Source organism: Mirounga angustirostris, unplaced genomic scaffold, assembly GCF_029215605.1.
Source record: "Mirounga angustirostris isolate CCGP_5_RB_7025 unplaced genomic scaffold, mMirAng1.0.hap1 SCAF_1, whole genome shotgun sequence".
Lineage (NCBI taxonomy): Eukaryota > Metazoa > Chordata > Mammalia > Carnivora > Phocidae > Mirounga > Mirounga angustirostris.
In genome coordinates this window covers 126,838,667-126,864,406 of record NW_026991709.1, presented here as the reverse complement: position 1 = coordinate 126,864,406, position 25,740 = coordinate 126,838,667, and the positions used below count along the sequence as shown (strand labels likewise).

The 25,740-nt window shown below is 39.4% G+C and overlaps 1 protein-coding gene across 5 annotated transcripts in view; it reads right to left on the bottom strand.

The window, feature by feature from the left end:
• NPHP3 (nephrocystin 3) overlaps positions 1–25,740 on the bottom strand; it is a 61,952-nt gene that overhangs the window by 9,426 nt on the left and 26,786 nt on the right. For all 5 annotated transcript variants that reach the window (XM_064587780.1, XM_064587788.1, XM_064587786.1 and 2 more), the window contains 4 exons: positions 19,727–19,821; positions 19,062–19,184; positions 655–844; positions 259–500 (listed from right to left, as the gene is read on the bottom strand). In XM_064587780.1, the coding sequence (XP_064443850.1) occupies positions 259–500; positions 655–844; positions 19,062–19,184; positions 19,727–19,821 (650 nt within the window). The remainder of the gene's footprint in view (positions 1–258; positions 501–654; positions 845–19,061; positions 19,185–19,726; positions 19,822–25,740) is intronic.

Genomic DNA, 25,740 nt, shown 5'->3' with positions numbered 1-25,740 from the left:
AGCCCAGATTCAAACCCGACTATATGACTCCAAAGTCCATGTTCTATCCACGCATCTTCAAATGGAGGTGAATCTTGTAGTTCTAATTTTCTGTTTACTCCACAGACCCAAGACCAAGAATAGTCTTTGAACATGGTAGATTCAAAAGAATATTGGGTAAGAAAAGTACACAGCCACAAAACAAAGCTTACCACATAAGTACATTAAGAACTGTGACTCCCCATCATAAAACCAGCGTATTACTGATCTAAGTCTTACTTATTTTGTTTCTGGTACAAAGTTGCCAGTGCCTCAAGTTCACGAGCAATATGGGGATGTTCTGCACCGTAAGCATTTTCAGAGATTTCTAAGGCCTGTTTATACAGCTGTTCTGCATTGCCAAACTTCTTCCACTGCACGTACACACTTGCTAGTTGGTGGAGGGACTGAGCCACTCTTGGGTGATCTGGATCTAAAGCTGTTTCTCGAATTTCTAGGGACCTCTGCAAAGGCACCACAGCCTAGAGAAAAAAAAAAAAAAAGGTTAAAGGCCAGTTCCAAGTGAGTGAAATGCTGTAAGATCTGCAATCTCATCAGAACTGCACTAAACTCCTAGCAAGGACAGAAGAGCAAACAGGAAAAACCTACCTACCTCTGACCCCCTGCTGAAGTTACCTGACTGAGGAGGCCTAGATCCTTGAGAAATCGCCCCAGGGTTTCATAAAGATCAGCCAAACAAATCATGTTCTCCTCGCCTTCACAGGTTTTCTCATATTGCTTCAAGGAATCAAAGTATTCTGCTGCCATTGCGCTTTTGTCTTTGCCAACAAACTGCCAGTAACTCAGCAACTCGGCAAAGTGTCCTCTGTTTCAACAAAAAAACCCAGTAATTTAATGAAAAACAAACTTTAAAACCCACTATAAATGCCAGAATTCGTATCAGGCTATTGACACTTTATTAGCAGGCAAGTATAGTGTAGAGAGACATAAGACTGCAGACTCTGACTCTCAGCAGAGTCCATCACTTCCTGGCTGTGTGATGGGGAGCAGGTGGTCTGACCTCTTCATCATCCTTATCTGCAGAAGGAGGGGCACCAACCCGACCTGCCTCGGGTGCTACTATAAGCAGATGATGGCACACAGCAAGTACTCCATAATGTGGGCTGCCGTCGTTAACGTACTTACTAAACATCACACTGTGAGTGGGAGACCTCGCACTGCCTTGTTTCCCACTTACCTAATGCTAAATGCTACAGCTGAACCTAAGTCCATCCATCTTTCTGGGCCCACTCCGACGTCCTTGTTTGCTAGTTGCTCTCTGCTCTAAATCTCATTTTTATCACAGCATTATGGGATTCTTTGGTAATTTATTTATTATGTAATACAACATTTATTAGTTTCGGGCTAATGATTTGATATTTGCATATGTAGTAGTCCACCTTATCCCCGGTTTCACTTTCCCCAGTTTCAGTTAGCAGTCATCAACCATGGTCCAGGAGCAGATGATCCTCCTCTGACGTAAGGTCAGCAGGTCAACAGTAGCCCATGGCTCCATCACAGTGCCTACTCCATTCACCTCACTTCAGTTCATCACTGGGACATTTTATCATCTGACGTCATCACAAGAAGAAGGGTAAGTCAGTCCAGTAAGGTATTTTGAGAGAGAGACCACATTCACATAACTTTGATTATAGTATATTGTTATAATTATTCTATTTTATTATTAGTTATTGCTGTTAATGTCTTACTATGCCTAATTCATAAATTAAACTTTATCATAGGTATGTGTGTACAGGGAAAAATAATATATACAGGACTTGGTGTGATCTATGGTTTTAGGCATCCACTGGGGATCTTAAAAGTATCCCCCATGGGAAAGGGGATCTACTGGGTTGCAAAATGATCACCACAGTAAGTCTAATTAACATATGTCCCTATACATAGTTACAGAATTTTTTTCTTGTGAAGAGAACTTTTAAGATCTACTTTCTTAGCAGCTTTAAAATATGCAAAATATTATTAACTATAATCACCATGGTGTACATTACATCCCCAGGACTTAGTTTGGTCTATAACTGGAACTTTGTACCTTTCTACTCCTTTTACCCACTTTGCCCACTCCCTACCCTCTGCCTCTGGCAATCACCAATCTCTTCTCTGGATCAAGGACATGTTTGGCTTTTGTTTTTTTTTTTTTCTTTTGGTTCCAGATATAAGTGAGATCATACAGTATTTGTCTTTCTCTGACTTATTTCACTTAGCATAATGTCCTACAGGTCCATCCATGTTGTTGCAAATGGCAAGGTTTCGTTCCTTTTTATGGCTGAATAATAGTCCATTGTATGTATATAATGTCACACATATATACACACGACTCTTCTTTATCCATTCATGTATGAATTGACACAGGTTGTTTCCTATCTTGACTATTGTAAATAATGCTATAATGAACATGGGGGTGCATATATCTTTTCAAATTATTTTGTTTTCTTCAGATAAACCCCCAGAAGTGAAACTGCTGTGTCATACTGTAGTTCTAGTTTTAATTTTTTGAGGAACCTCATACTGTTTTCCACAGTGGCTGTCCCAAATTACATTCCTACCAACAGTACATGAGGGTTCCCTTTTCTCTACATCATTGCTGGCATTTGTTATCACTTGCCTTTTTTTTTTTTAATTATGTTATGTTAGTTACCATATCATACATCATTAGTTATTTGATGTAGTGTTCCACAATTCATTGTTTTCATATAACACCCAGTGCTCCATGCAGTACGTGCCCTCCTTAATACCCATCACTGGGTTAACCCATCCCTCCCCCCCAAACCCTCAGTTTGTTTCTCAGAGTCCATAGTCTCTCATGGTTCATCTCTCCCTCCAATTTCCCCCCCTTCATTTTTCCCTTCCTTCTCCTAATGTCCTCCATACTATTCCTTATGTTCCACAAATAAGTGAAACCATATGATAATTGACTTTCTCTGCTTGACTTATTTCACTGACCATAATCTCCTTCAGTCCCATCCATGTTGATGTAAAAGTTGGGTATGCATCCTTCCTGATGGCTGAGTAATATTCCATTGTATATATGGACCACATCTTCTTTATCCATTCATCTGTTGAAGGGCATCTCGGCTCTTTCCACAGTTCGGCTATTGCGGACATTGCTGTTATGAACATTGGGGTGCATATGGCCCTTCTTTTCACTACACCTGTGTCTTTGGGGTAAATAACCAGGAGTGCAATTGCTGGGTCATAGGGTAGCTCTATTTTTAAATTTTTGAGGCACCTCCACACTGTTTTCCAAAGTGGCTGTACCAACTTGCATTCCCACCAACAGTGTAAGAGGGCTCCCCTTTCTCCACAACCTCTCCAACATTTGTTGTTTCTTTCCCTGTCCATTTTTGCCCTTCTAACTGGTGTAAAGTGGTATCTCGATGTGGTTTTGATTTGAACTTCCCTAATGGCTATGATGATGAACATTTTTCATGTGTCTGTTAGCCATTTGTATGTCTTCTTTGGAGAAGTGTCTGTTCATGTCTTCTGCCCATTTTTTGACTGCCCATTGTTTTTTGGGTGTTGAGTTTGAGAAATTCTTTATAGATCTTGGATACCAGCCCTTTATCTGTAGTGTCATTTGCAAATATCTTCTCCCACTCTGTGGGTTGCCTCTTTGTTTTGTTGACTGTTTCCTCTGCTGTGCAGAAGCTTTTTATCTTTTTTTTTTTTTTTTTTTTTAAAGATTTTATTTATTTATTTGAGAGAGAGAGAATGAGAGAGAGAGAACACATGAGAGGGGATAGGGTCAGAGGACGAAGCAGACCCCCCCGCCGAGCAGGGAGCCTGATGCGGGACTCGATCCCGGGACTCCAGGATCATGACCTGAGCCGAAGGCAGTCGCTTAACCAACTGAGCCACCCAGGCGCCCAGAAGCTTTTTATCTTGATGAAGTCCCAAAAGTTCATTTTTGCTTTTGTTTCACTAGCCTTTGGAGATATAGCTTGAAAGAAGTTGCTGTGGCCGATGTAGAAGAGGTTACTGCCTATGTTCTCCTCTAGGATTTTGATGGATTCCTCTCTCACATTCATGGTCTTTCATCCATTTTGAGTTTATCTTTGTGTATGGTGTGAGAGAATGGTCGAGTTTCATTCTTCTGCATGTGGCTGTCCAATTTTCCAGCACCATTTATTGAAGAGATTTTTTTCCATTGCATATTTTTTCTGGCTTTGTCAAAGATTATTTGACCATAGAGTTGAGGGTCCATATCTGGGCTCTCTATTCTGTTCCATTGGTCTATATGTCTGTTTTGTGCCAGTACCATGCTGTCTTGGTAATCACAGCTTTGTAATATAGCTTGAAATTGGGCAACGTGATGTCCCAGCTTTTTCTTTTTCAACATTTCCTTGGCGATTCGGGGTCTTTTCTGATCCCATACAAATTTTAGCATTGTTTGTTCCAGCACTTTGAAAAATGTCATTGAAATTTTGAATGGGATGGCACTGAAGGTATAGATTGCTCTGGGTAGCATAGACATTTTAACAATGTTTATTCTTCCGATCCATGAGCATGGAATATTTTTCCATCTTTTTGTGTCTTCTTCAACTTTTTTCATGAGTGTTCTGTAGTTCCTAGAGTACAGATCCTTTACATCTTTGGTTAGGTTTATTCCGAGGTATCTTATGGTTTTGGGTGCTATTGTAAATGGAATCATTTCTCTAATTTCTCTTTCTACAGTTGCATTTTTAGTGTATAAGAAAGCAACTGATTTCTGTGCATTGATTTTGTATCCTGCCACATTACTGAATTGCTGGATGAGTTCTAGTAATTTGGGGGCGGAGTCTTTTGGGTTTTCCACATAAAGTATCATGTCATCTTATCACTTGTCTTCTTGATGATAGTAATTCCAACAGGTGTGCAGTGATATCTCATTTTAATTTTTTTTTTCAATTTAACAACTCAAATTCTATTTTTATTTTATTTTATTTTTTTGACCAGGATGAAATGATTAACTTTTACTTGACACTTTTCCTCCTGAGTCACTTCTAAAAGATCACATATTCTTTTCACTTTTTAAAAATTTTATTATATGTTAATCACCATACATTACATCATTAGTTTTTGATGTAGTGTTCCATGATTCATTATTTGCATATAACACCCATTGCTCCATTCAGTACGTGCCCTCTTTAATATCCATTACCAGTCTAACCCATCTCCCTATCACCCTCCCCTCTAGAACCCTCAGTTTGATTCTCAGAGTCCATAGTCTCTCAAGGTTCGTCTCCCCCTCTGATTACCCCTCTTCAATTTTCCCTTCCTACTATCTCCTTCTTTTTATTAATATATAATGTATTATTTGTTTCAGAGGCACAGGTCTGTGATTCAACAGTCTTACACAATTCACAGTGCTCACCATAGCACATACCCTCCCCAATGCCTATCACCCAGCCACCCCATCCCTCCCACCTGCCACCACTCCAACAACCCTCAGTTTGTTTCCTGAGATTAAGAATTCCTCATATCAGTGAGGTCATATGATACATGTCTTTCTCTGATTGACTTATTTCTCTCAGCATGATACCCTCCAGTTCCATCCACATCATTGCAAATGGCAAGATTTCATTCCTTTTGATGGCTGCATAATAGTCCATTCTATATATATACCACATCTTCTTTATCTATTCATCTGTCAATGGACATCTTGGCTCTTTCCAGTTTGGCCATTGTGGACATTGCTGCTATAAACATCGGGGTGCACATACCCCTTTGGATCCCTACATTTGTATCTTTGGGGTAAATACGCAGTAGTGCAATTGCTGGGTCATATGGTAGCTCTATTTTCAACTTTTTGAGGAACCTCCATACTGTTTTCCAGAGTGGCTGCACTAGCTTGCATTCCCACCAACAGTGGAGGAGGGTTCCCCTTTCCCCACATCCCTGCCAACATCTGTCGTTCCCAACTTGTTAATTTTAGTCATTCTGACTGGTGTAAGGTGGTATCTCATTGAGGTTTTGATTTGGATTTCCCTGATGCCGAGCGATGTTGAGCACATTTTCATGTGTCTGTTGGCCATTTGGATGTCTTCTTTGGAAAAATGTCTGTTCATGTCTTCTGCCCATTTCTTGATTGGATCATTTGTTCTTTGGGTGTTGAGTTTGATAAGTTCTTTATGGATTTTGGATACTAGCCCTTTATCTGATATGTCATTTGCAAAGATCTTCTCCCATTCTTTTAGTTGTCTTTTGTTTTTGTTGACTCTATCTTTTGCTGTGCAAAAGCTTTTTATCTTGATGAAGTCCCAATAGTTCATTTTTGCCCTTGCTTCCCTTGACTTTGGAGATGATTCTAGGAAGAATTTGCTGTGGCTGAGGTCGAAGAGGTTGCTGCCTGTGTTCTCCTCTAGGATTTTGATGGACTCCTGTCTCACACTGAGGTCTTTCAACCATTTGGAGTCTATTTTTGTGTGTGGTGTAAGGAAATGGTCCAGGTTCATTCTTCTGCATTGGCTGTTCAATTTTCCCAACACCATTTGTTGAAGAGACTGTCTTTTTTCCACTGGACATTCTTTCCTGCTTTGTCAAAGATGAGTTGACCATAGAGTTGAGGGTCCATTTCTGGGCTCTCTATTCTGTTCCATTGATCTATGTGTCTGTCTTTGTGCCAGTACCATACTGTCTTGATGATGACAGCTTTGTAATAGAGCTGGAAGTCCAGAATTGTGATGCTGCCAGCTTTGCTTTTCTTTTTCAACATTCCTCTGGCTATTCGGGGTCTTTTCTGGTTCCATACAAATTTTAGAATAATTTGTTCCATTTCTTTGAAAAAAGTGGATGGTATTTTGATGGGGATTGCATTGAATGTGTAGACTGCTCTAGGTAGCATTGACATCTTCACAATATTTGTTCTTCCAATCCATGAGCATGGAACGTTTTTCCATTTCTTTGTGTCTTCCTCAATTTCTTTCTTTTTTTTTTTTTAAAGATTTTATTTATTTATTTTAGACAGAGAGAATGAGAGAGAGAGAGAGCACATGAGAGGGGGGAGGGTCAGAGGGAGAAGCAGGCTCCCCGCCGAGCAGGGAGCCCGATGCGGGACTCGATCCAGGGATTCCAGGATCATGACCTGAGCCGAAAGCAGTCGCTTAACCAACTGAGCCACCCAGGCGCCCTCCTCAATTTCTTTCATGAGTATTTTATAGTTTCCGGAATACAGATTACCTCTTTGGTTAGATTTATTCCTAGGTATGTTATGGTTTTGGGTGCAATTGTAAATAGGATCAACTCCTTAATTTTCTTTCTTCTGTCTTGTTGTTGGTGTATAGGAATGCCACTGATTTCTGTGCATTGATTTTATATCCTGCCACTTTACTGAATTTCTGTATGACTTCTAGCAGTTTTGGGGTGGAGTCTTTGGGGTTTTCCACATACAGATATCATCTGCAAAGAGTGAGAATTTGACTTCTTCTTTGCTGATTCAGATGCCTTTTATTTTTTTTGTTGTTGTTGTCTGATTGCTGTGGCTAGGACTTCTAGAACTATGTTGAATAGCAGTGGCGATAGTGAACATCCCTGCCATGTTCCTGACCTTTGGGGGAAAGCCCTCAGTTCTTCCCCATTGAGAATGATATTCGCTGTGGGTTTTTCATAGATGGCTTTTATGATATTGAGGTATGTACCCTCTATCCCTATACTCTGGAGAGTTTTGATCAAGAAAGGATGCTGTACTTTGTCAAATGCTTTTTCTGCATCTATTGAGGATCATATGGTTCTTGTTCTTTCTTTTATTAATGTATTGCATCACATTGATTGATTTGCGGATGTTGAATCAACCTTTTAGCCCAGGAATAAATCCCACTTGGTTGTGGTGAATAATCCTTTTAATGTACTGTTGGGTCTTATTGGCTAGTATTTTGGTGAGAATTTTTGCATCCATGTTCATCAAGGATATTGGTCTGTAATTCTCCTTTTTGATGGAGTCTTTCTCTGGTTTTGGGATCAAGGTAATGTTGACCTCATAAAACAAGTTTGGAGGTTTTCCTTCCATTTCTATTTTTTGGAACAGTTTCAGAAGAATAAGTATTAATTCTTGTTTAAATGCTTGGTAGAACTCCCCTGGGAAGCCATCTGGCCCTGGGCTCTTGTTTATTGGGAGATTTTTGATGACTGCTTCAATTTCCTTAGTGGTTATAGGTCTGTTCAGGTTTTCTATTTCTTCCTGGTTCAGTTTTGGTAGTTGATACATCTCTAGGAATGCATCCATTTCTTCCAGATTATCTAATTTGCTGGCATACAGTGGCTCATAATATGTTCTTATAATTGTATTTCTTTGGTGTTGGTTATGATCTCTCCTCTTTCATTCATGATTTTGTTGATTTGGGTCATTTCCCTTTTCTTTTTGGTAAGTCTGGCTAGGGGTTTATCAATTTTGTTATTTATTTCAAAGAACCAGCTCCTAGTTTCGTTATCTGAGATTCTACTGTTCTTTTGGTTTCTATTTCATTGATTTCTGCTCTGGTCTTTATGATTTCTCTTCTCCTGCTGGCTTTAGGCTTTATTTGCTGTTCTTTCTCCAGCTCCTTTAGGGGTAGGGTTAGGTTGTGTATTTGAGACCTTTCTTCTTTCTTGAGAAAGGCTTGTATTGCTATATATTTTCCTCTTAGGACTGCCTTTGCTGCATCCCAAAGATTTTGAACAGTTGTGTTTTCATTTTCATTTGTTTCCATGAATTTTTTAAATTCTTCTTTAATTTCCTGGTTGACTCATTCATTCTTTAGTAGGATGCTCTTTAGCCTCCATGTATTTGAGTTCTTTCCGACTTTCCTCTTGTGATTGAGTTCTAGTTTCAAAGCATGTGGTCTGAAAATAGGCAGGGAGTGATCCCAATCTTTTCGTACTGGTTGAGAGCTGATTTGTGAACTAGGATAAGATCTATTCTGGAGAATGTTCCATGGGCACTAGAGAAGAATGTGTATTCTGTTGCTTTGGGATAGAATGTTCTGAATATATCTGTGAAGTCCATTTGGTCCAATGTGTCATTTAAAGTCTTTATTTCCTTGTGGATCTTTTGCTTAGATGATCTGTCCATTTCAGTGAGGGGGGTGTTAAAGTCCCATACTATTATTGTGATGTTGTTGATGTGTTTCTTTGCTTTTGTTATTAATTGGCTTATATAATTGGGTGCTCCCTATGTTAGAGGCATAGATATTTACAATTGTTAGATCTTCTTGTTGGATAGACCCTTAAGTATGATATAGTGTCCTTCCTCAACTCTTATTATAGTCTTTGGTTTAAAGTCTAATTTGTCTGATATAAGGATTGCCACCCCAGCTTTCTTTTGGTGTCCATTAGCATGCTAAATGGTTTTCCACTCCCTCACTTTCAATCTGGAGGTGTCTTTGCATCTAAAATGGGTCTCTTCAGACAGCATATCTAGGGTCTTGTTTTTTTATCCAATCTGATAGCCTGTGTCTTTTGATTGGGGCATTTAGCCCATTTACATTCAGGGTAACTATTGAAAGATAGGAATTTAGTGCCATTGTATTACGTGTAAGGTGACTGTTACTGTATATTGTCTGTGTTCCTTTCTAGCCTTTGTTACTTTTAGGCTCTCTCTTTGCTTAGAGGACAATTTTCAATATTTCTTGTAGGGCTGGTTTCGTGTTTGCAAATTCCTTTAGTTTTTGTTCTGGAAGCTTTTTATCTCTCCTTCTATTTTGAGTGACAGCCTAGCTGGATATAGTATTCTTGGTTGCATATTTTTCTCATTTAGTGCTCTGAATATATCATGCCAGTCCTTTCTGGCCTGCCAGGTCTCTGTGGATAGGTCTGTTGCCAATCTAATGTTTCTACTATTGCAGGTTGCAGATCTCTCATCCCGAGCTGCTTTCAGGATTTCTCTTTGTCTCTGAGACTTGTGAGTTTTACTATTAGATGTCAGGGTGTTGACCTATTTTTATTGATTTTGAGAGGGGTTCTCTGTGCCTCCTGGATTTTGATGCCTGTTTCCTTCCCCAAATTAGGGAAGTTCTCTGCTATAATTTGCTCCAATATACCTTCGGTCCCTCTCTATCTTTCTTCTTCTTCTGGGATCCCAATTATTCTAATATTGTTTCATCTTATGGTATCACTTATTTCTCGAATTCTGCCCTTGTGATCCAGTAGTTGTTTATCTCTCTTTTTCTCAGCTTCTTTATTCTCCATTATTTGGTCTTCTGTATCACTAATTCTCTCTTCTGCCCCATTTATCCTAGCAGTCAGAGCCTCCATTTTTTTTTTTTTTACTTTTATTATGTTATGTTAGTTATCATACAATACATCATTGGTTTTTGATGTGGTAAACCACGATCCATTGTTTTCGTACAACACCCAGTGCTCCATGCAGTACGTGCCCTCCTTAATACCCATCACCAGGCTAACCAATTCTCCCTCCCACCTCCCCTCAAAAACCCTGTTTGTTTCTCAGTCCATAGTCTCTCATGGTTCATCCCTCCCTCCAATCCCCCCCCATTTTTCCCTTCCTTCTCCTAATGTCCTCCATGCTATTCCTTATGTTCCACAAATAAGTGAAACCCTATGATAATTGACTTTCTCTGCTTGACTTATTTCACTGACCATAATCTCCTTCAGTCCCATCCATGTTGATGTAAAAGTTGGGTATGCATCCTTCCTGATGGCTGAGTAATATTCCATTGTATATATGGACCACATCTTATCCATTCATCTGTTGAAGGGCATCTCGGCTCTTTCCACAGTTTGCTATTGTGGACATTGCTGCTGTGAACATTGGGGTGCATATGGCCCTTCTTTTCACTACATCTGTGTCTTGGGGTAAATACCCAGGAGTGCAATTGCTGGGTCATAGGGTAGCTCTATTTTTAAATATTTGAGGCACCTCCACACTGTTTTCCAAAGTGGCTGTACCAACTTGCATTCCCACCAACAGTGTAAGAGGGCTCCCCTTTCTCCACAACCTCTCCAACATTTGTTGTTTCTTTCCCTGTCTATTTTTGCCATTCTAACTGGTGTAAGGTATCTCAATGTGATTTTGATTTGGATATCCCTGATGGTTAATGATGATGAACATTTTCTCATGTGTCTGTTAGCCATTTTTATGTCTTCTTCAGAGAAGTGTCTTTTCATATCTTCTGCCCACTTTTTGACTTGATTATTTGTTTTTTGGGTGTTGAGTTTGAGAAGTTCTTTATAGATCTTGGATACCGGCCCTTTATCTGTAGTGTCATTTGCAAATATCTTCTCCCACTCTGTGGGTTGCCTCTTTGTTTAGTTGACTGTCTTCTTTGCTGTGCAGAAGCTTTTTATCTTGATGAAGTCCCAGAAGTTCATTTTTGCTTTTGTTTCACTAGCTTTTGGAGATGTATCTTGAAAGAAGTTGCTGTGGGCAATGTCAAAGAGGTTACTGCCTATGTTCTCCTCTAGGATTTTGATGGATTCCTCTCTCACATTGAGGTCTTTCATCCACTTTGAGTTTATCTTTGTGAATGGTGTTAGAGAATGGTCAAGTTTCATTCTTCTGCATGTGGCTGTCCAACTTTCCCAGCACCATTTATTGAAGAGACTGTCTTTTTTCCATTGAATGTTTTTTCCTGCTTTATCAAAGATTATTTGACCATAGAGTTGAGGGTCCATATCTGGGCTCTCTATTCTGTTCCATTGGTCTATATGTCTGTTTTTCTGCCAGTACCATGCTGTCTTGGTGATCACAGCTTTGTAATATAGCTTGAAATTGGGCAACGTGATGCCCTCAGCTTTGTTTTTCTTTTTCAATATTTCCTTGGCGATTCGGGGTCTTTTCTGATCCCATACAAATTTTAGGATTGTTTGTTCCAGCACTTTGAAAAATGTCATTGAAATTATGATTGGGATGGCACTGAAGGTATAGATTGCTCTGGGTAGCATAGACATTTTAACAATGTTTATTCTTCTGATCCATGAGCATGGAATATTTTTCCATCTTTTTGTGTCTTTTTCAATTTCTTTCATGAGTGTTTTGTAGTTCCTAGAATATAGATCCTTTACGTCTTTGGTTAGGTTTATTCCAAGGTATCTTATGGTTTTTGGTGCTATTGTAAATGGAATCATTTCTCTAATTTCTCTTTCTACAGATGCGTTGTTAGTGTTTAAGGAAGCAACTGATTTCTGTGCATTGATTTTGTATCCTGCCACATTACTGAATTGCTGGATGAGTTCTAGTAATTTGGGGGTTTTCCACATAAAGTATCATGTCGTCTGGAAAAGGATAGTTTGACTTCTTCTTTGCCAATTTGAATACCTTTTATTTCTTTTTGTTGTCTGATTGCTATTGCTAGGACTTCTAGTACTATGTTGAACAATAGTGGCGAGAGTGGGCATCCTTGACATGTTCCTGATCTTAAGGGAAAGGCTCTCATTTTTTCCCCATTGAGGATAATATTCGCTGTGGGATTTCAAGATGGATTTTATGAACTTGAGGAATGTCCCTCTATCCCTATACTCTGAAGAGTTTTAATCAGGAAAGGATGCTGTATTTTGTCAAATGCTTTTTCTGCATCAACTAAAAGGACCATATGGTTCTTCTCCCTCATCTTATTAATGTGTTCTACCACACTGATTGATTTGCGAATGCTGAACCACCCTTGTATCCCGGGGATAAATCCCTCTTGGTCTTGGTGGACGATCCTTTTAATGTATTGTTGGATCCCACTAGCTAGGATTTTGTTGAGGATTTTGGCGTCCATATTCATCAGGGATATTGGTCTGAAATTCTCCTTTTTGATGGGGTCTTTGCTTGGTTTGGGGACTAAGGTAATGCTGGCCTCATAGAATGAGTTTGGAAGTTTTCCTTCTGTTTCTATTTTTTGAAACAGCTTCAATAGAATACGCATTATTTCTTCTTTGAATGTTTGGTAGAATTCCCCAGGGAATCCATCAGGCCCTGGACTCTTGTTTTTTGGGAGGTTTTTGATCACTGCTTTAATCTCGTTCCTGGTTATTGGCCTATTCAGGTTGTCGATTTCTTCCTGTTTAAGTCTTGGCAGCTTATAGGTTCCAGGAAGGCCTCCATTTCATCCAGGTTGCTCAGTTTATTGGCATATAGTTGTTGATAATAATTTCTAAGAATTGCTTCTACTTCCTTGGTGTTAGTCGTGATCTCTCCCCTTTCATTCATAATTTTATTAATTTGGGTCCTTTCTCTTTCTTTTGGATAAGTCTGGCTAGTGTTTTATCGATCTTTTTAATTCTTTCGAAGAACCAACTTCTAGTTTCATTGATCTGATCTACTGTGTTTCTGGTTTCTAATTCATTGATTTCTGCTCTAATTTTAATTATTTCTCTTCTAATGCATGGCTTAGGCATCGTTTGTTGCTTTTTCTCTAGTTCTTTAAGGTGTAGAGTTAGTTGGTGAATTCGGGATTTTTCTATTTTTTTGAGTGAGGCAAGTGGCTATGTATTACCCCCTTAGGACCAACTTTGCAGTATCCCATAGGTTTTGGACCAATGTGTTTTCATTCTCATTGATTTCCAACAATTGTTTAAGTTCCTCTTTGATTTCCTGGTTGACCCAAACATTCTTGAGCAGAGTGGTCTTTAGCTTCCAAGTGTTTGAATTTCTGCCAAATTTTTTCTTGTGATTGAGTTCCAGTTTTAGAGCATTGTGGTCTGAGAATATGCAGGGAATAATCTCAATCTTTTGGTATCGGTTGAGACCTGATTTGTGACCCAGTATACGGTCTATTCTGGAGAAAGTTCCATGTGCGCTCGAGAAGAATGAGTATTCCGTTGTTTTAGGGTGGAATGTTTTGTAAGTATCTATGAGGTCCATCTGGTCCAGTGTATCATTCAAAGCTCTTGTTTCCTTGTTGATTTTCTACTTAGATGATCTATCCATTCCTGAGAGTGGAGTATTGAGGTCTCCTACAATTAACGTATTGTTATCAGTATGACTCATTATTTTGGTTAACAGTTGGCTTATGGAGATGGCTGCTCCCATGTTGGGGGCACAGATATTTACAAGTGTTAGATCTTTTTGTTGGATAGACCCTTTAAGAATGATATACTGTCCTTCTGTGTCTCTAATTACAGAATTTAGCTTAAAATCTAATTTGTCTGATATAAGAATTGCTACCCCAGCTTTCTTTTGAGGTCTGCTGGCATGGAAGATGGATCTCCATCCTTTCACTTTCAGTCTGGATGTACCTTTAGGTTCAAAATGAGTCTCTTGTAGACAGCATATGGATGGGTCCTGTCTTTTTATCCAAACTGCAACCCTGTTCCATTTTATGGGAACGTTTAGGCCACTCAAGTTGAGAGTGATTATTGAAAGATATGAATTAATTGTCATCATGTTGCCTGTGAAGATGTTGTTTTTATAGAACCCCCCTTAATATTTCTTGCAGGGCCGGCTTAGTGGTCACATATTCTTTCAGTTTCTGCTGGTCGTGGAAGCTCTGCATCTCTCCATCCATTCTAAATGAAAGCCTTGCCAGATAAAGTATTCTTGGCTGCATGTTCTTCTCATTTAGTACCCTGAATATGTCTTGCCAGGCCTTTCTGGCTTGCCAGGTCTCTGTGGATAGGTTTGACATTATTCTGATGTTCCTCCCTCTGTACGTAAGGAATCTCTTCCCCCTACCTGCCCTTAAGACGGTTTCCTTGGTTCTAAGATTTGCAAGTTTTACTATTACATGCCAGGGTGTTGGCCTGTTTTCCTTGATCTTGGGAGGGGTCCTCTCTGCCTCTAGGACACAAATGTTTGTTTCATTCCCCAGATCAGGGAAGTTCTCAGCTACGATTTGCTGAAATACATCTTCTAGTCCTCTCTCTCTCTCCACTCCCTCCGGGATTCCAATTATTCTGACACTGGAATGCTTCATGGTGTCACTTATTTCTCTGATTCTATTTTCATGGATTCTAAGTTGTTTTTCCCTTTTTATCTATTATATTGTGTTCCAGATCGCTTATTCGCTCTTCTGCCTCAGTTACCCTACCTGTTAGATTATCTAGATTCAATTGGATTTCATTGATAGCATTTGTAAGTTCTGCCAATTCAGCTTTCATTTCTGCCCTTAGAGACTCTATGTTGCCATTAATTGATTTCTCCATTGTAGCCATTGTCTTCACAATTGCTAGCCTGAATTCCGTCTCCGACATCTTGGTTATATCTGCATCCATTTGTAAATCTGCTGCATAAATCATCATCTTTGAGTCTTTTCTATTTTGGGGACCCCCCTCCTAGTCATTCTTTTGATGGGTGGTTGAGGGAATGTATAGAGTCCAAATTATTGACCAGAACCCAAGCAAGATGCACCTGTTTTCTAGGAACCTTAGGGTTGCTGGCCTCTTGTTTTCCCAGCATGTCTTCTGCGGGAGGGACCTGCCGCGCTGTTACTCAGGCAACCCTGTTTGGGCGGGGTTGCCCTGCCCCCCTGTGGCGGGGAATGGGCTCAGCGGGAATCAGTCTTTGGGGCTTTTGTTCTCTGGCAGCTTTCCCTGGCGGCTTTCCATGTCTCTTCCATGAGTCAGAGCAGAAGAGACCATTTCCAACCCTCTGCCTCTGAGCAGAGAGATAGCAGTCTGTTCTTCAGTGAGCTCTCCAGGCCACACTCTCTCTGTTTCTGTCCATGGTGCTGTAAACTGCAGCGTCCTGGTTGTGCACCCCTCTGCAGCACTGACAGTCCTGCCTCCAGGTCGGGGCATGTCTCTGCCCTTTGTGCTTCTCAAAATGCCAGCCATTCCCAGTTCATGTGCGCGTGACTCTGCCGCTCTGGGTTTCTGCCCCGGGGGCTGCCCTAAAGTCATTTCCCCACTGTTACCAGTCTGCAAGTTTGTGCCTGGTCCCCAGCGCGCGAGGCTGTTGCTCACTGGCAGTCTAGGGTCCCCATGGCCAGGCCGCCTCCCGCTGCCTTTTATCCTCCGATATCTGCCCGCGGAATCATGGCTCCCCGCTTCATACCTCAAAACCAACCGTCTGCAATATTCTGCTTGTAGAGATCCAGATCTTACATCTCAGGCTGGTTTCATGGGTGCTCAGAGTGGTTTGGTAGATATCCAGCTCAATTCTGGGCACCAGATGAAATAGGGTCCCCTACTCCTCTGCCATCTTTCCCCCCTCCCTCAAAGCCTCCATTTTTGATTGCACCTCGTTAATAGCCTTTTTGATTTTGACTTGGTTAGATTTTAGTTCTTTTATTTTTCCAGAAAGGGTTTCTCTAATATCTTCCATGTTTTCAAGCCCAGCTAGTATCTTTACAATTGTCATTCTGAACTGTAGTTCTGACATCTTATTAATGTCCGTATTGATTAGGTCCCTGGCAGTTGGTACTGCCTCTTGTTCTTTTTTTTTTTTTTTAATTTTATTTATATATTTGACAGAAAGAGAGATAACAAGAGCAGGAACACAAGCAGGGGGAGTCGGAGAGGGAGAAGCAGGCTTCCTGCCGAGCAGGGAGTCCGATGTGAGACTCGATCCCAGGACCCTGGGATCATGACCTGAGCCAAAGGCAGACACTTAATGACTGAGCCACCCAGGCGCCCTCTTGTTCTTTTTTTCAGGTGATTTTTTCCATCTTGTCATTTTATCCAGAGGAGAATAGATGAATGAGAGAACAAAATGCTAACAGGGTAACAACGACCCCCCAAAAATATACACTAAACAAATCAGAAGAGACCTGAAACCGGGGGAAAAGAAAGGGAAAGAAAGAAAAAAGAAATAAAAAAGAAAAAGATTTAAAAAAAATATGATCAAATATGATCAGGATGGTGAATAGATCAGTGCCACACACTAGATTTTGGGTATATTTTGGTCTGTTAGAAGAAAGTGCCTCCCAAAATTTTAAAGAAAAAAAGCTTATATATGTACAAAAATAAGGGTTAATATGATGAAGGGGTGGAATATGACTGTGAAGATGAAAATTATAAAAGATTTTATAAATGGAAATGATAAGAATTTGGTTGAAAAAAGAAGGAAGAGAAATTAAAAAAAAACGGGGGGAGAGAATGTGATCAGGCAGGAGACTAGAACAAAGCCATACACTAGAGATTTAGGGTATATTTCGATCTGTTAGAGAAAATGTATCCCAAAATTTTAGAGAGAACTTATATATATACCAAAAAATAAGGTTAACTACTATGAAGGGATAGAATATGACTCTAAAATTGAAAAATAAAAAAGATTTTTTAAAAAGGGATTGATAAGATGTTGGTTGAACAAGGGAAAAAGAAAAATTCAAAAAAAAAAGAAAAAGAAAAAGAAAATTAAAAAAATTAACTTTGAAAGACTGAAGAATTGGGGGGGGGGGGGAAGCCATGAATCCTATGTGCAGTATTCCCCTAGTGCTGGAGTTCTGACGTTCTCATTGATCAGTAAACTTGGTCTTGGCTGGCTGTTCTTGCTGATCTTCTGGGGGAGGGGCCTGTTGCCGTGGTTTCCAAATGTCTTTGCCAGAGGCGGAAGTGCCCCACCCTTGCTGTGGGCCAGGCTAAGTAATCTCCTTGGGTTTGCTCCCAGGAGCTTTTGTTCCCTGCAAGCTTTCCATGCAGCTTTGGAGGATGAGAGTGAAATGGCGGCCTCCCAATCTCTGCCCCAGAGGAGCCGAGAACTCGGGGGCCCCACTCCTCAGTGCACCCCCAGAGAAAAGCAGTCAGTCACTCCTGTCTCCCCGGTCTCCGGCCGCACTCCATGCTCACCCGGCCTGTGACCGAGCATTTCTATCTCTGGCACCCGACCCGTGTGGCGTCTCCAAACCCAGAAGATGCCTGCAGTGTGCTCCCGCGCGGCTCCTCCCAGGGGAAGAAGCGGAGTCTCTCCAAATCTGCTGCTTGTTGGGTCCCTGCTGGAAGAGCAGTGGCCCGACTGTGCTGCAGATCACGGTTTATGGCAACCCCAAGCTGAGAGCCCGTGCCTCGGATCTGTCTGTAGCCGGCTTCCTTGCTCCGATACCTTGGGAGCTCTGCCGAACTCAGGCACCCCCAGTCTTTCTGTGACCCCGAGGGTCCTGAGACCACACTGTCCCAGCGAGGGTTCCACCCCCTGCTTAGCCACTGGAGTAACGTCCCTCAGCAGAGCAGACTTCTAAAAGTTCTGATTTTGTGCTCTGCAGCTCTATCATTTGCTGGTAGCGGCTGATGGAGGCCCCCTCTCCCACCGTCTATCATCCTGAATATCACCTTGGATTCACTTCTCCGCTTCACCTACCTTCCAGAAAGTGGTCGCTTTTCTGTTCAGAGAGTTGTTGCTATTCTTTTCTTCGATCTCCTGTTGAGTTCATAGGTGTTCAGAATGGTCTGATCCCTGTCCAGCTGAATTCCCAGAACCAGATGAAATCCAGGTCTCCTACTCCTCCTGCATTTTGCTCCAAGCCCTCTCATTTTAATTTTTAATTTGCATTTCCCTGATGACTAGTGATGTTGAGCATCTTTTCATGTGTCTGCTGGCCATCTGAATGTCTTTTTTGGAAAAATGTCTATTCAGATTCTCTGCCCATTTTTAAATCAGATTTTTTTTTAAAGATTTTTTTTAAAAATTTATTTGACAGAGAGAGAGACAGCAAGAGAGGGAACACAAGCAGGGAGAGTGGGAGAGGGAGAAGCAGGCTTCCCGCAGAGCAGGGAGCCTGATGTGGGGCTTGATCCCAGGACCCTGGGATCATGACCTGAGCCAAAGGCAGATGTTTTAGCGACTAAGCCACCCAGGCGCCCCTAAATCAGATTCTTGTTATTGAGTTGTATGAGTTCTTTATATATTTTGGATGTTAACCCCTTTGCAGATGTATGATTTGTAAATATTTTCTCTCATTCAGTAGGTTGCCTTTTCATTTTGTTTATAGTTTCCTTTGCTGTGCAGAAGCTTTTTTAGTTTGATATAGTTCCACCTGTTTATTTGCTTTTGTTGCATTTGCTTTTTGTGTCAGATCCAAGAAATCATCACCAAGACTGATGTCAAGCAGTTTACTGCCTATGCCTTCTGGGAGTTCTATGGCTTCAGGTCTTATATTAAAGCTAAATTAAAAATGTCATTTTTCTTTGTTCTACCAAACAACTGTTTAAATCTGTTTTTCTGGGGGAAGGTGTTCTACAAGTAAGCTTCTTACCTTTTATAAAGGTTTTGAGACACAAAGAGATTGAGAAGGCAATCCTGCAACTTCTGTTTACTTCCCTGCTGCTGAAAAAGCCAAGGGAGCTCATCTGCACTTCTCCAAGTCACTTGGTCCTGACTGTCAGAAGGGAAAGGACAACATTCAACAATACCTTCCAACAAGGAGATTGCCTCAAAAGGCTTCAGACAAATGTTGAAGGGAGGAAAATGTATTTCATATCCATCTCTGACTCTTTAAATATAATCTAATACTGAGAAAATTAGGTCAAAATCAGAAACTCTAAAAAATAATCTAAGAAAGTAAATACAGTGATATCAGGACCACTAACCAAACTCTCAAGGTATTTTCCTAAAATTGAGCTATTAAAAAAAAAAACCAACCCAATTAACCGAAATATATACACATGGTATACAGACACACATACATTTTTAAACTATTAAAGTGGAATAAAAAAATGATCCTGCACTGATTTCATGTAAGTTTAAATCTTTAGCATGATATTAAAAGACTTACTTACTAATAATCTCTTATTCTTTTGACATTAACGGGAGATGATTTAATCTTTTCCGTAATAATTAAATTTTTATACATTAAGGAAGAGAAGTAAAGACACAGAGGTAAAATGTGTTGTAGAAGAACAAGATAGATATTTATAATACCTTAGCTGCATGGTGAAATAGTTGATTAGCTTTTGCCTACATGAAGAAATAATGGTGGGACCTTCCATGTATTCCAGTCTTACTGTTTCCCAAGCCTGGGAAGAAAAAGAAATAATATTGCAGTCTATTTTCTGTAAGTCACTGTATATCTAACAATTTATAAACAGAAATTTATAATTATTTCAATTTTACAGATGTATAATAGAGATAGCAAAAGAATATTTTAAAATTCAGGATATGTTTATGGATAAACTGATAGAGAATAAAAAAATCTCCTGGAAGCAGTTAAAACAATTTAATTCAAACTTCTAGTTAATACAGTAAAAATATCAGAAATATGGATTGAAAAAGTACTGAAAAGAGTATATTTAAGCAATATATAATAATAAAGATAAACCTGTGAAATTACAAACACTTCACACCTGCAAATATAATGCAGCATACTCACATGAAACACTTCATTTGCATTTGTATACACATAAGTCAACCAGGGCATTGCAGATACCAGTCAATATACCTAAACATTTACTACTACGGACTAGATAGACATCATGACTCACTAGGATCAAAGACCATCTCAATTGATTCACTTCACAGTCTCTGTAGTAACCTGGAACAATCTGCCCAAGTCTTACAGAATTTACCCAAGATTATAGAGCTGTTAGCTGTGAAGAGCTGAATTGTGAACTGAGGCATACTGCCTGAGTCCAAGCTCTTAAAACATAAATAATGATACCAGCAATCAATAATACATACAATTGGAAAAAATATTTTTTTCTCTTTCAGAAAGAAACTACTTTTTAAAGTACTAGAAGTCCCTCTTTATTCCCAGTTTCACTTTCTGCAGTCTTAGCTACCCATGGGCAACTGGGATTTGAAAGCAGATGATCCTCCTTCTGATATTATGGTTAGAAGGTCAGTGGTAATGTAATACTAGGTCACAGTGTCTACATTTTACTGGTAATCTCACATTATCACAAGAATGGTGTGTGCAGTAAAATAAGATATTTTGAGAGATACCACATTCACATAACTTTTAGTACAGTATGTTTTTATAATTGTTCTGTTTTATTATTAGTTACTGCTCTTAATCCCTTACTATTCCTAAATTATAAATTTAACTTTATCATTGGTATGCATGTATAGAGAAAAACATAGTATATATGGTGTTTGGTACTATCCTGGTTTCAGGCATTAACTGGGGGTCTTGGAAGGTGTCATCTGTGGATAAGAGGGGACTGCCGTAATAGTCATTTCATAAAGGCACTTCGTAAAAATAATATTAGCCAAATTTTACATTTAACCTAAAATCATTGCAAAAAAATTTTGTAATGTCAAATTTCAGATTTCAATTTTGTCTTGTAATTGAAACACTTAAAATAGCATGGTACATTGGTTTTTAAAAAAATTTTATTTTTTAATTTAAATTCAATAAATTAATATATTGTGTATTATTAGATTCAGAGATAGAGGTCAGTGATACATCAGTCTTACATAATACCCAGTGCTCATTACATCATGTGCCCTCCTTAATATCCATCACCCAGTTACCTCATCCCTCCAACCCCCTCCTCTCTAGCAACCCTCAGTTTTTTTCTGATGATTAAGAGTCTCTTATGGTTTGTCTCCGATTTTTGTCTTGTTTTATTTTTTACTCTCTTCCCTAATGATCCTGTTTTGTTTCTTAAATTCCACATATGAGTGAGATCATATGATACCTGTCTTTCTCTGACTGACCTATTTCACTCAGCATAATACCCTCTACCTCTAATAATACCACATCATTGTTAAGTGGCAGCATTTCATTTTTTGATGGCTGAGTAGTATTCCATTGTGTATGTGTATGTGTGGGGGTGTGTATGTGTGTGTATACCATATCATCTTCTTTATCCATTCATCTGTCAATGAACATCTGGGCTCTTTCCATAGTTTGGCTATTGTGAACACTGCTGTATAAACATTGGGGTGCAGGTGCCCCTTCGGATCACTACAGTTGTATCTCTGGGGTAAATACCTAGTAGTGCAATTGCTGGCTCAAAGAATAGCTCTATTTTCAACTTTTTGAGAAACCTCCATACTGTCTTCCAGAGTGGCTGCACCAGCTTGCATTCCCACTAACAGTGTAAGAGGGTCCCCTTTCTCCACATCCTTGTCAACATCTGTCATTCCTTGACTTAATTTTAGCCATTCTGACTGGTGTGAGATGATATCTCAATGTGGTTTTGATTTGTATTTCTCTGATGCTGAGTGATGTGGAGCATTTTTTCATGTGTCTGTTGGTCATTTGGATGTCTTCTTTGGAGAAATGTCTGTCTTTCACCCATTTCTTGATTGGATTATTTGTTCTTTGGGTGTTGAGTGGGTAAGTTCTTTATAGATTTTGGATACTAGTCCTTTATCTGATAGGACATTTGTAAATATCTTCTCCCATTTTGTCGGCTGTCTTTTGGTTTTGTCAACTGTTTCCTTTGCTAGGAAAAGCTTTTTATCTTGATGAAGTCCCAACAGTTCATTTTTGTCTTTGTTTCCCTTGCCTTTAGAGATGTGTCTTGCAAGAAGCTGCTGTGGCCAAGGGTGAAGAGGTTACTGCCTGTGTTCTCCTCTAGGATTTTGATGGACTCCTATCTCACATTTAGGTCCTTCATCCATTTGAGTCTATTTTTGTGTATGGTGTAAGAAAATGGTCCAGTTTCATTCTGCATGTGGCTGTCCAATTCTCCCAACACCATTTGTTGAAGAGACTGTCTTTTTTCCATTGCATATTCTCTCCTGCTTTGTTGAGGACTAGTTGACCATAGAGTTGAGGGTCTATTTCTGGGTTCTGTATTTTGTTCCATTGATCTATGTGTCTGTTTTTGTGCCAGTACCATACCATCTTCATGATAACAGCTTTGTAATAGAGCTTGAAGTCTGGGATTGTAATGCCCCCGGTTTGGTTTTCTTTTTCAACATTCATCTGGCTATTTGGAGTCTTTTCAGGTTCCATACAAATTTTAGGATTATTTGTTCCAGTTCTGTGAAAAAAGTGGACAGTATTTTGATAGGGATTGCACTGAATGTGTAGATTGCTTTGGGTAGCATAGACATTTTAACAATTTTTGTTCTTCCAATCCATGAGCATGGAACGTTTTCCCATTTCTTTGTGACTTCCTTAATTTCTTTCGTGAGTATTCTATAGTTTTCTGAGTACAAATCTTTAACCTCTTTGGTTAGGTTTATTCCTAGGTATCTTATGTTTTTTGCTGCAATTTTAAATGGGATAGACTCCTTACTTTCTCTTTCTTCTGTCTCATTGTTAGTGTACAGAAATGCAACTGATTTCTGTGCATTGATTTTATATCCTGCCACGTTGCTGAATTCCTGTATGAGTTCTAGGAATTTGGGGTGGAGTCTTTTGGGTTTTCCACATTATTATGGCATTTGTTTAGAGTTTGACTACTTCTTTGCTGATTTAGATGCTTTTCATTTCTTTTTTTTTTGTCTAATTGCTAAAGCTAGGACTTCTAGTACTATGTTGAACAACAGTGGTAAGAGTGGACATCTCTGTCATGTTCCTGACCTTAGGGGAAAAGCTCTCAGTTTCTCCCCATTGAGAATGATTTTGCTCTGGGCTTTTCCTATAAGGCTTTTATGATATTAGGGTATGTTCCCTCTATCTCTACACTGTGAAGAGTTTTAATCAAGAAAGGATGCTGTACTTTGTCACATGCTTTTTCTGCATCTATTGAGAGGATCATATGGTTCTTGTTCTTTCTTTTATTAATGTAGTGTATCATGTTGATTGATTTGCATATGTTGAATAACCCTTGCAGCCCAGGAATAAATCCCGCTTGGTCGTGGTGAATAATCCTACTGTTGGATCCTATTGGCTAGTATCTTGGTGAGAATTTTGGCATCCATGTTCATCAGGGATAGTGGTCTGTAATTCTCCTTCTTGGTGCGGTCTTTGGTTTTGGGATCAAGGTAATGCTGGCCTCATAGAAAGAGTTTGGAAGTTTTTTCTTCCATTTCCATTTTTTGAAACAGCTTCAGAAGAATAGGTGTAAGTTCTTCTTTAAATGTTTGGTAGAATTCCCCTTGGAAGCCATCTGGCCCTTGACTCTTGTTTGTTGGGATTTTTTTGATTACTGCTTCAATTTCCTTGCTGGTTATGGGTCTGTTCAGGTTTTCTATTTCTTCCTGTTTCAGTTCTGGTAGTGTATAAGTTTCCAGGAATGCATCCATTTCTTCCAAATTGCCTAATTTGTTGGCATATAGTTGCTTATAATATGCTCTTAAAAATTGTTTGTATGTCTTTGGTGTTGGTTGTGATCCTTACTCTTTCACTCATGATGTTATTTATTTGGGTTCTTTCTCTTTTCTTTTTGATAAGTCTGGCCTGGGGTTTATCAATCTAATTAATTCTTTCAAAGAACCAGCTTGTAGTTTCATTGATCTGTTCTATGTTTTTTTCTGGTTTCTATTTCATTGATTTCTGCTCTAATCTTTATTCTCTTCTCCTGCTGAGTTTAGGCTTTATTTGCTGTTCTTTTTTCAGCTCCTTATGGTGTAAGGTTAGGTTGTGAATTTGAGACCTTTCTTGTTTCTTGAGAAAGACTTGTGTTGCTATATACCTCCCTCTTAGGACCACCTTTGCTGCATCACAAAGGTTTTGAACAGTTCTGCTTTCATTTTCATTTGTTTCCATGAATTTTTTTAATTCTTCTTTAATTTCCTGGTTGACCCATTCATTCTTTATTAGAATGCTCTTTAACCTGCAAGTGTTTGAGTTCCTTCCAGATTTCCTTTTGTGATTGAGTCCCAGTTTCAAAGCACTGTGATCTGAATATATGCAGGGAATGATCCCAATCTTTTGGTATCAGTTGAGACCTGATTTGTGACCCAGTATGTGATCTATTCTGGTGAATGTTTCATGTGCACTCGAGAAGAATGTGTATTCTGTTGCTTTAGGATGGAATGCTCTGTATATATATTTGAAGTCCATCCAGTCCAGTGTGTCATTCAAAGCTGTTTCCTTGTTGATCTTCTGCTTAGATGGTTTGTCCATTGCAGTGAGTGGGGTGTTGAAGTCCCCTACTATTATTGTATTATTATCAATGTGTTTCTTTAATTTGGCTATTAATTGGCTTATACAATTTGCTGCTCCCATTTTAGGGGCATAAATATTTACAATTGTTAGATCTACTTGTTGGATAGACCCTTTAAGTATGATATAGTGTCCTTCCTCATCTCTTATTAGTCTTTGGTTTAAATCTAATTGGTTGGATATAAGGGTTGCTATCCCAGCTTTCTTTTGATGTCCTTAGCATGATAAATGGTTTTCCACCCCCTCACTTTCAATCTGGAGGTGTCTTTGGGTCTAAAATGAGTCTCTTGCAGTCAGCATATGGATAGGTCTTGTTGTTTTATCCAGTCTGATACCTTGTGTCTTTTGACTGGGGCATTTAGCCCATTTACATTCAGGGTAACTATTGAAAGATATGAATTTAGTGCCATTGTATTACCTGTGAAGTCCCTGTTTCTGTAGATTGTCTCTGTTCCTTTCTGATCTATGTTACTTTTGGGGGCTCTCTTCGCTTACAGGATCCCCTTTAATATCTCTTTCAGGCCTGGTTTAATGATCACAAATTCTTTTAGCTTCTGTTTGTCCTGGAAGATTTTTATCTCTCCTATTTTGAATGACATCCTTGCTAGATAAAGTATTCTTGGCTGCATATTTTTATCATTTAGCACCCTGAATACATCATGCCAGTCTTTTCTGGCCTGTCAGGTCTCTGTGGATAGGTCTGCTTCCAGTCTAATGTTTCTAACCTTGTAGGTTACGGATTTCTTTCAGGATTTTCTTTGTCTCTAAGTTTGCAAGTTGCACTATTACATGTCAAGGTGCTGACCTATTTTTATTGATTTTGAGGGGGGGTCTCTGTGCCTCCTGGACTTGAATGACTACTTCCTTCCCCAGATTAGGGAAGTTGTCCACTATAATTTGCTCCAATATACCTTCTGCCCCTCTCTTT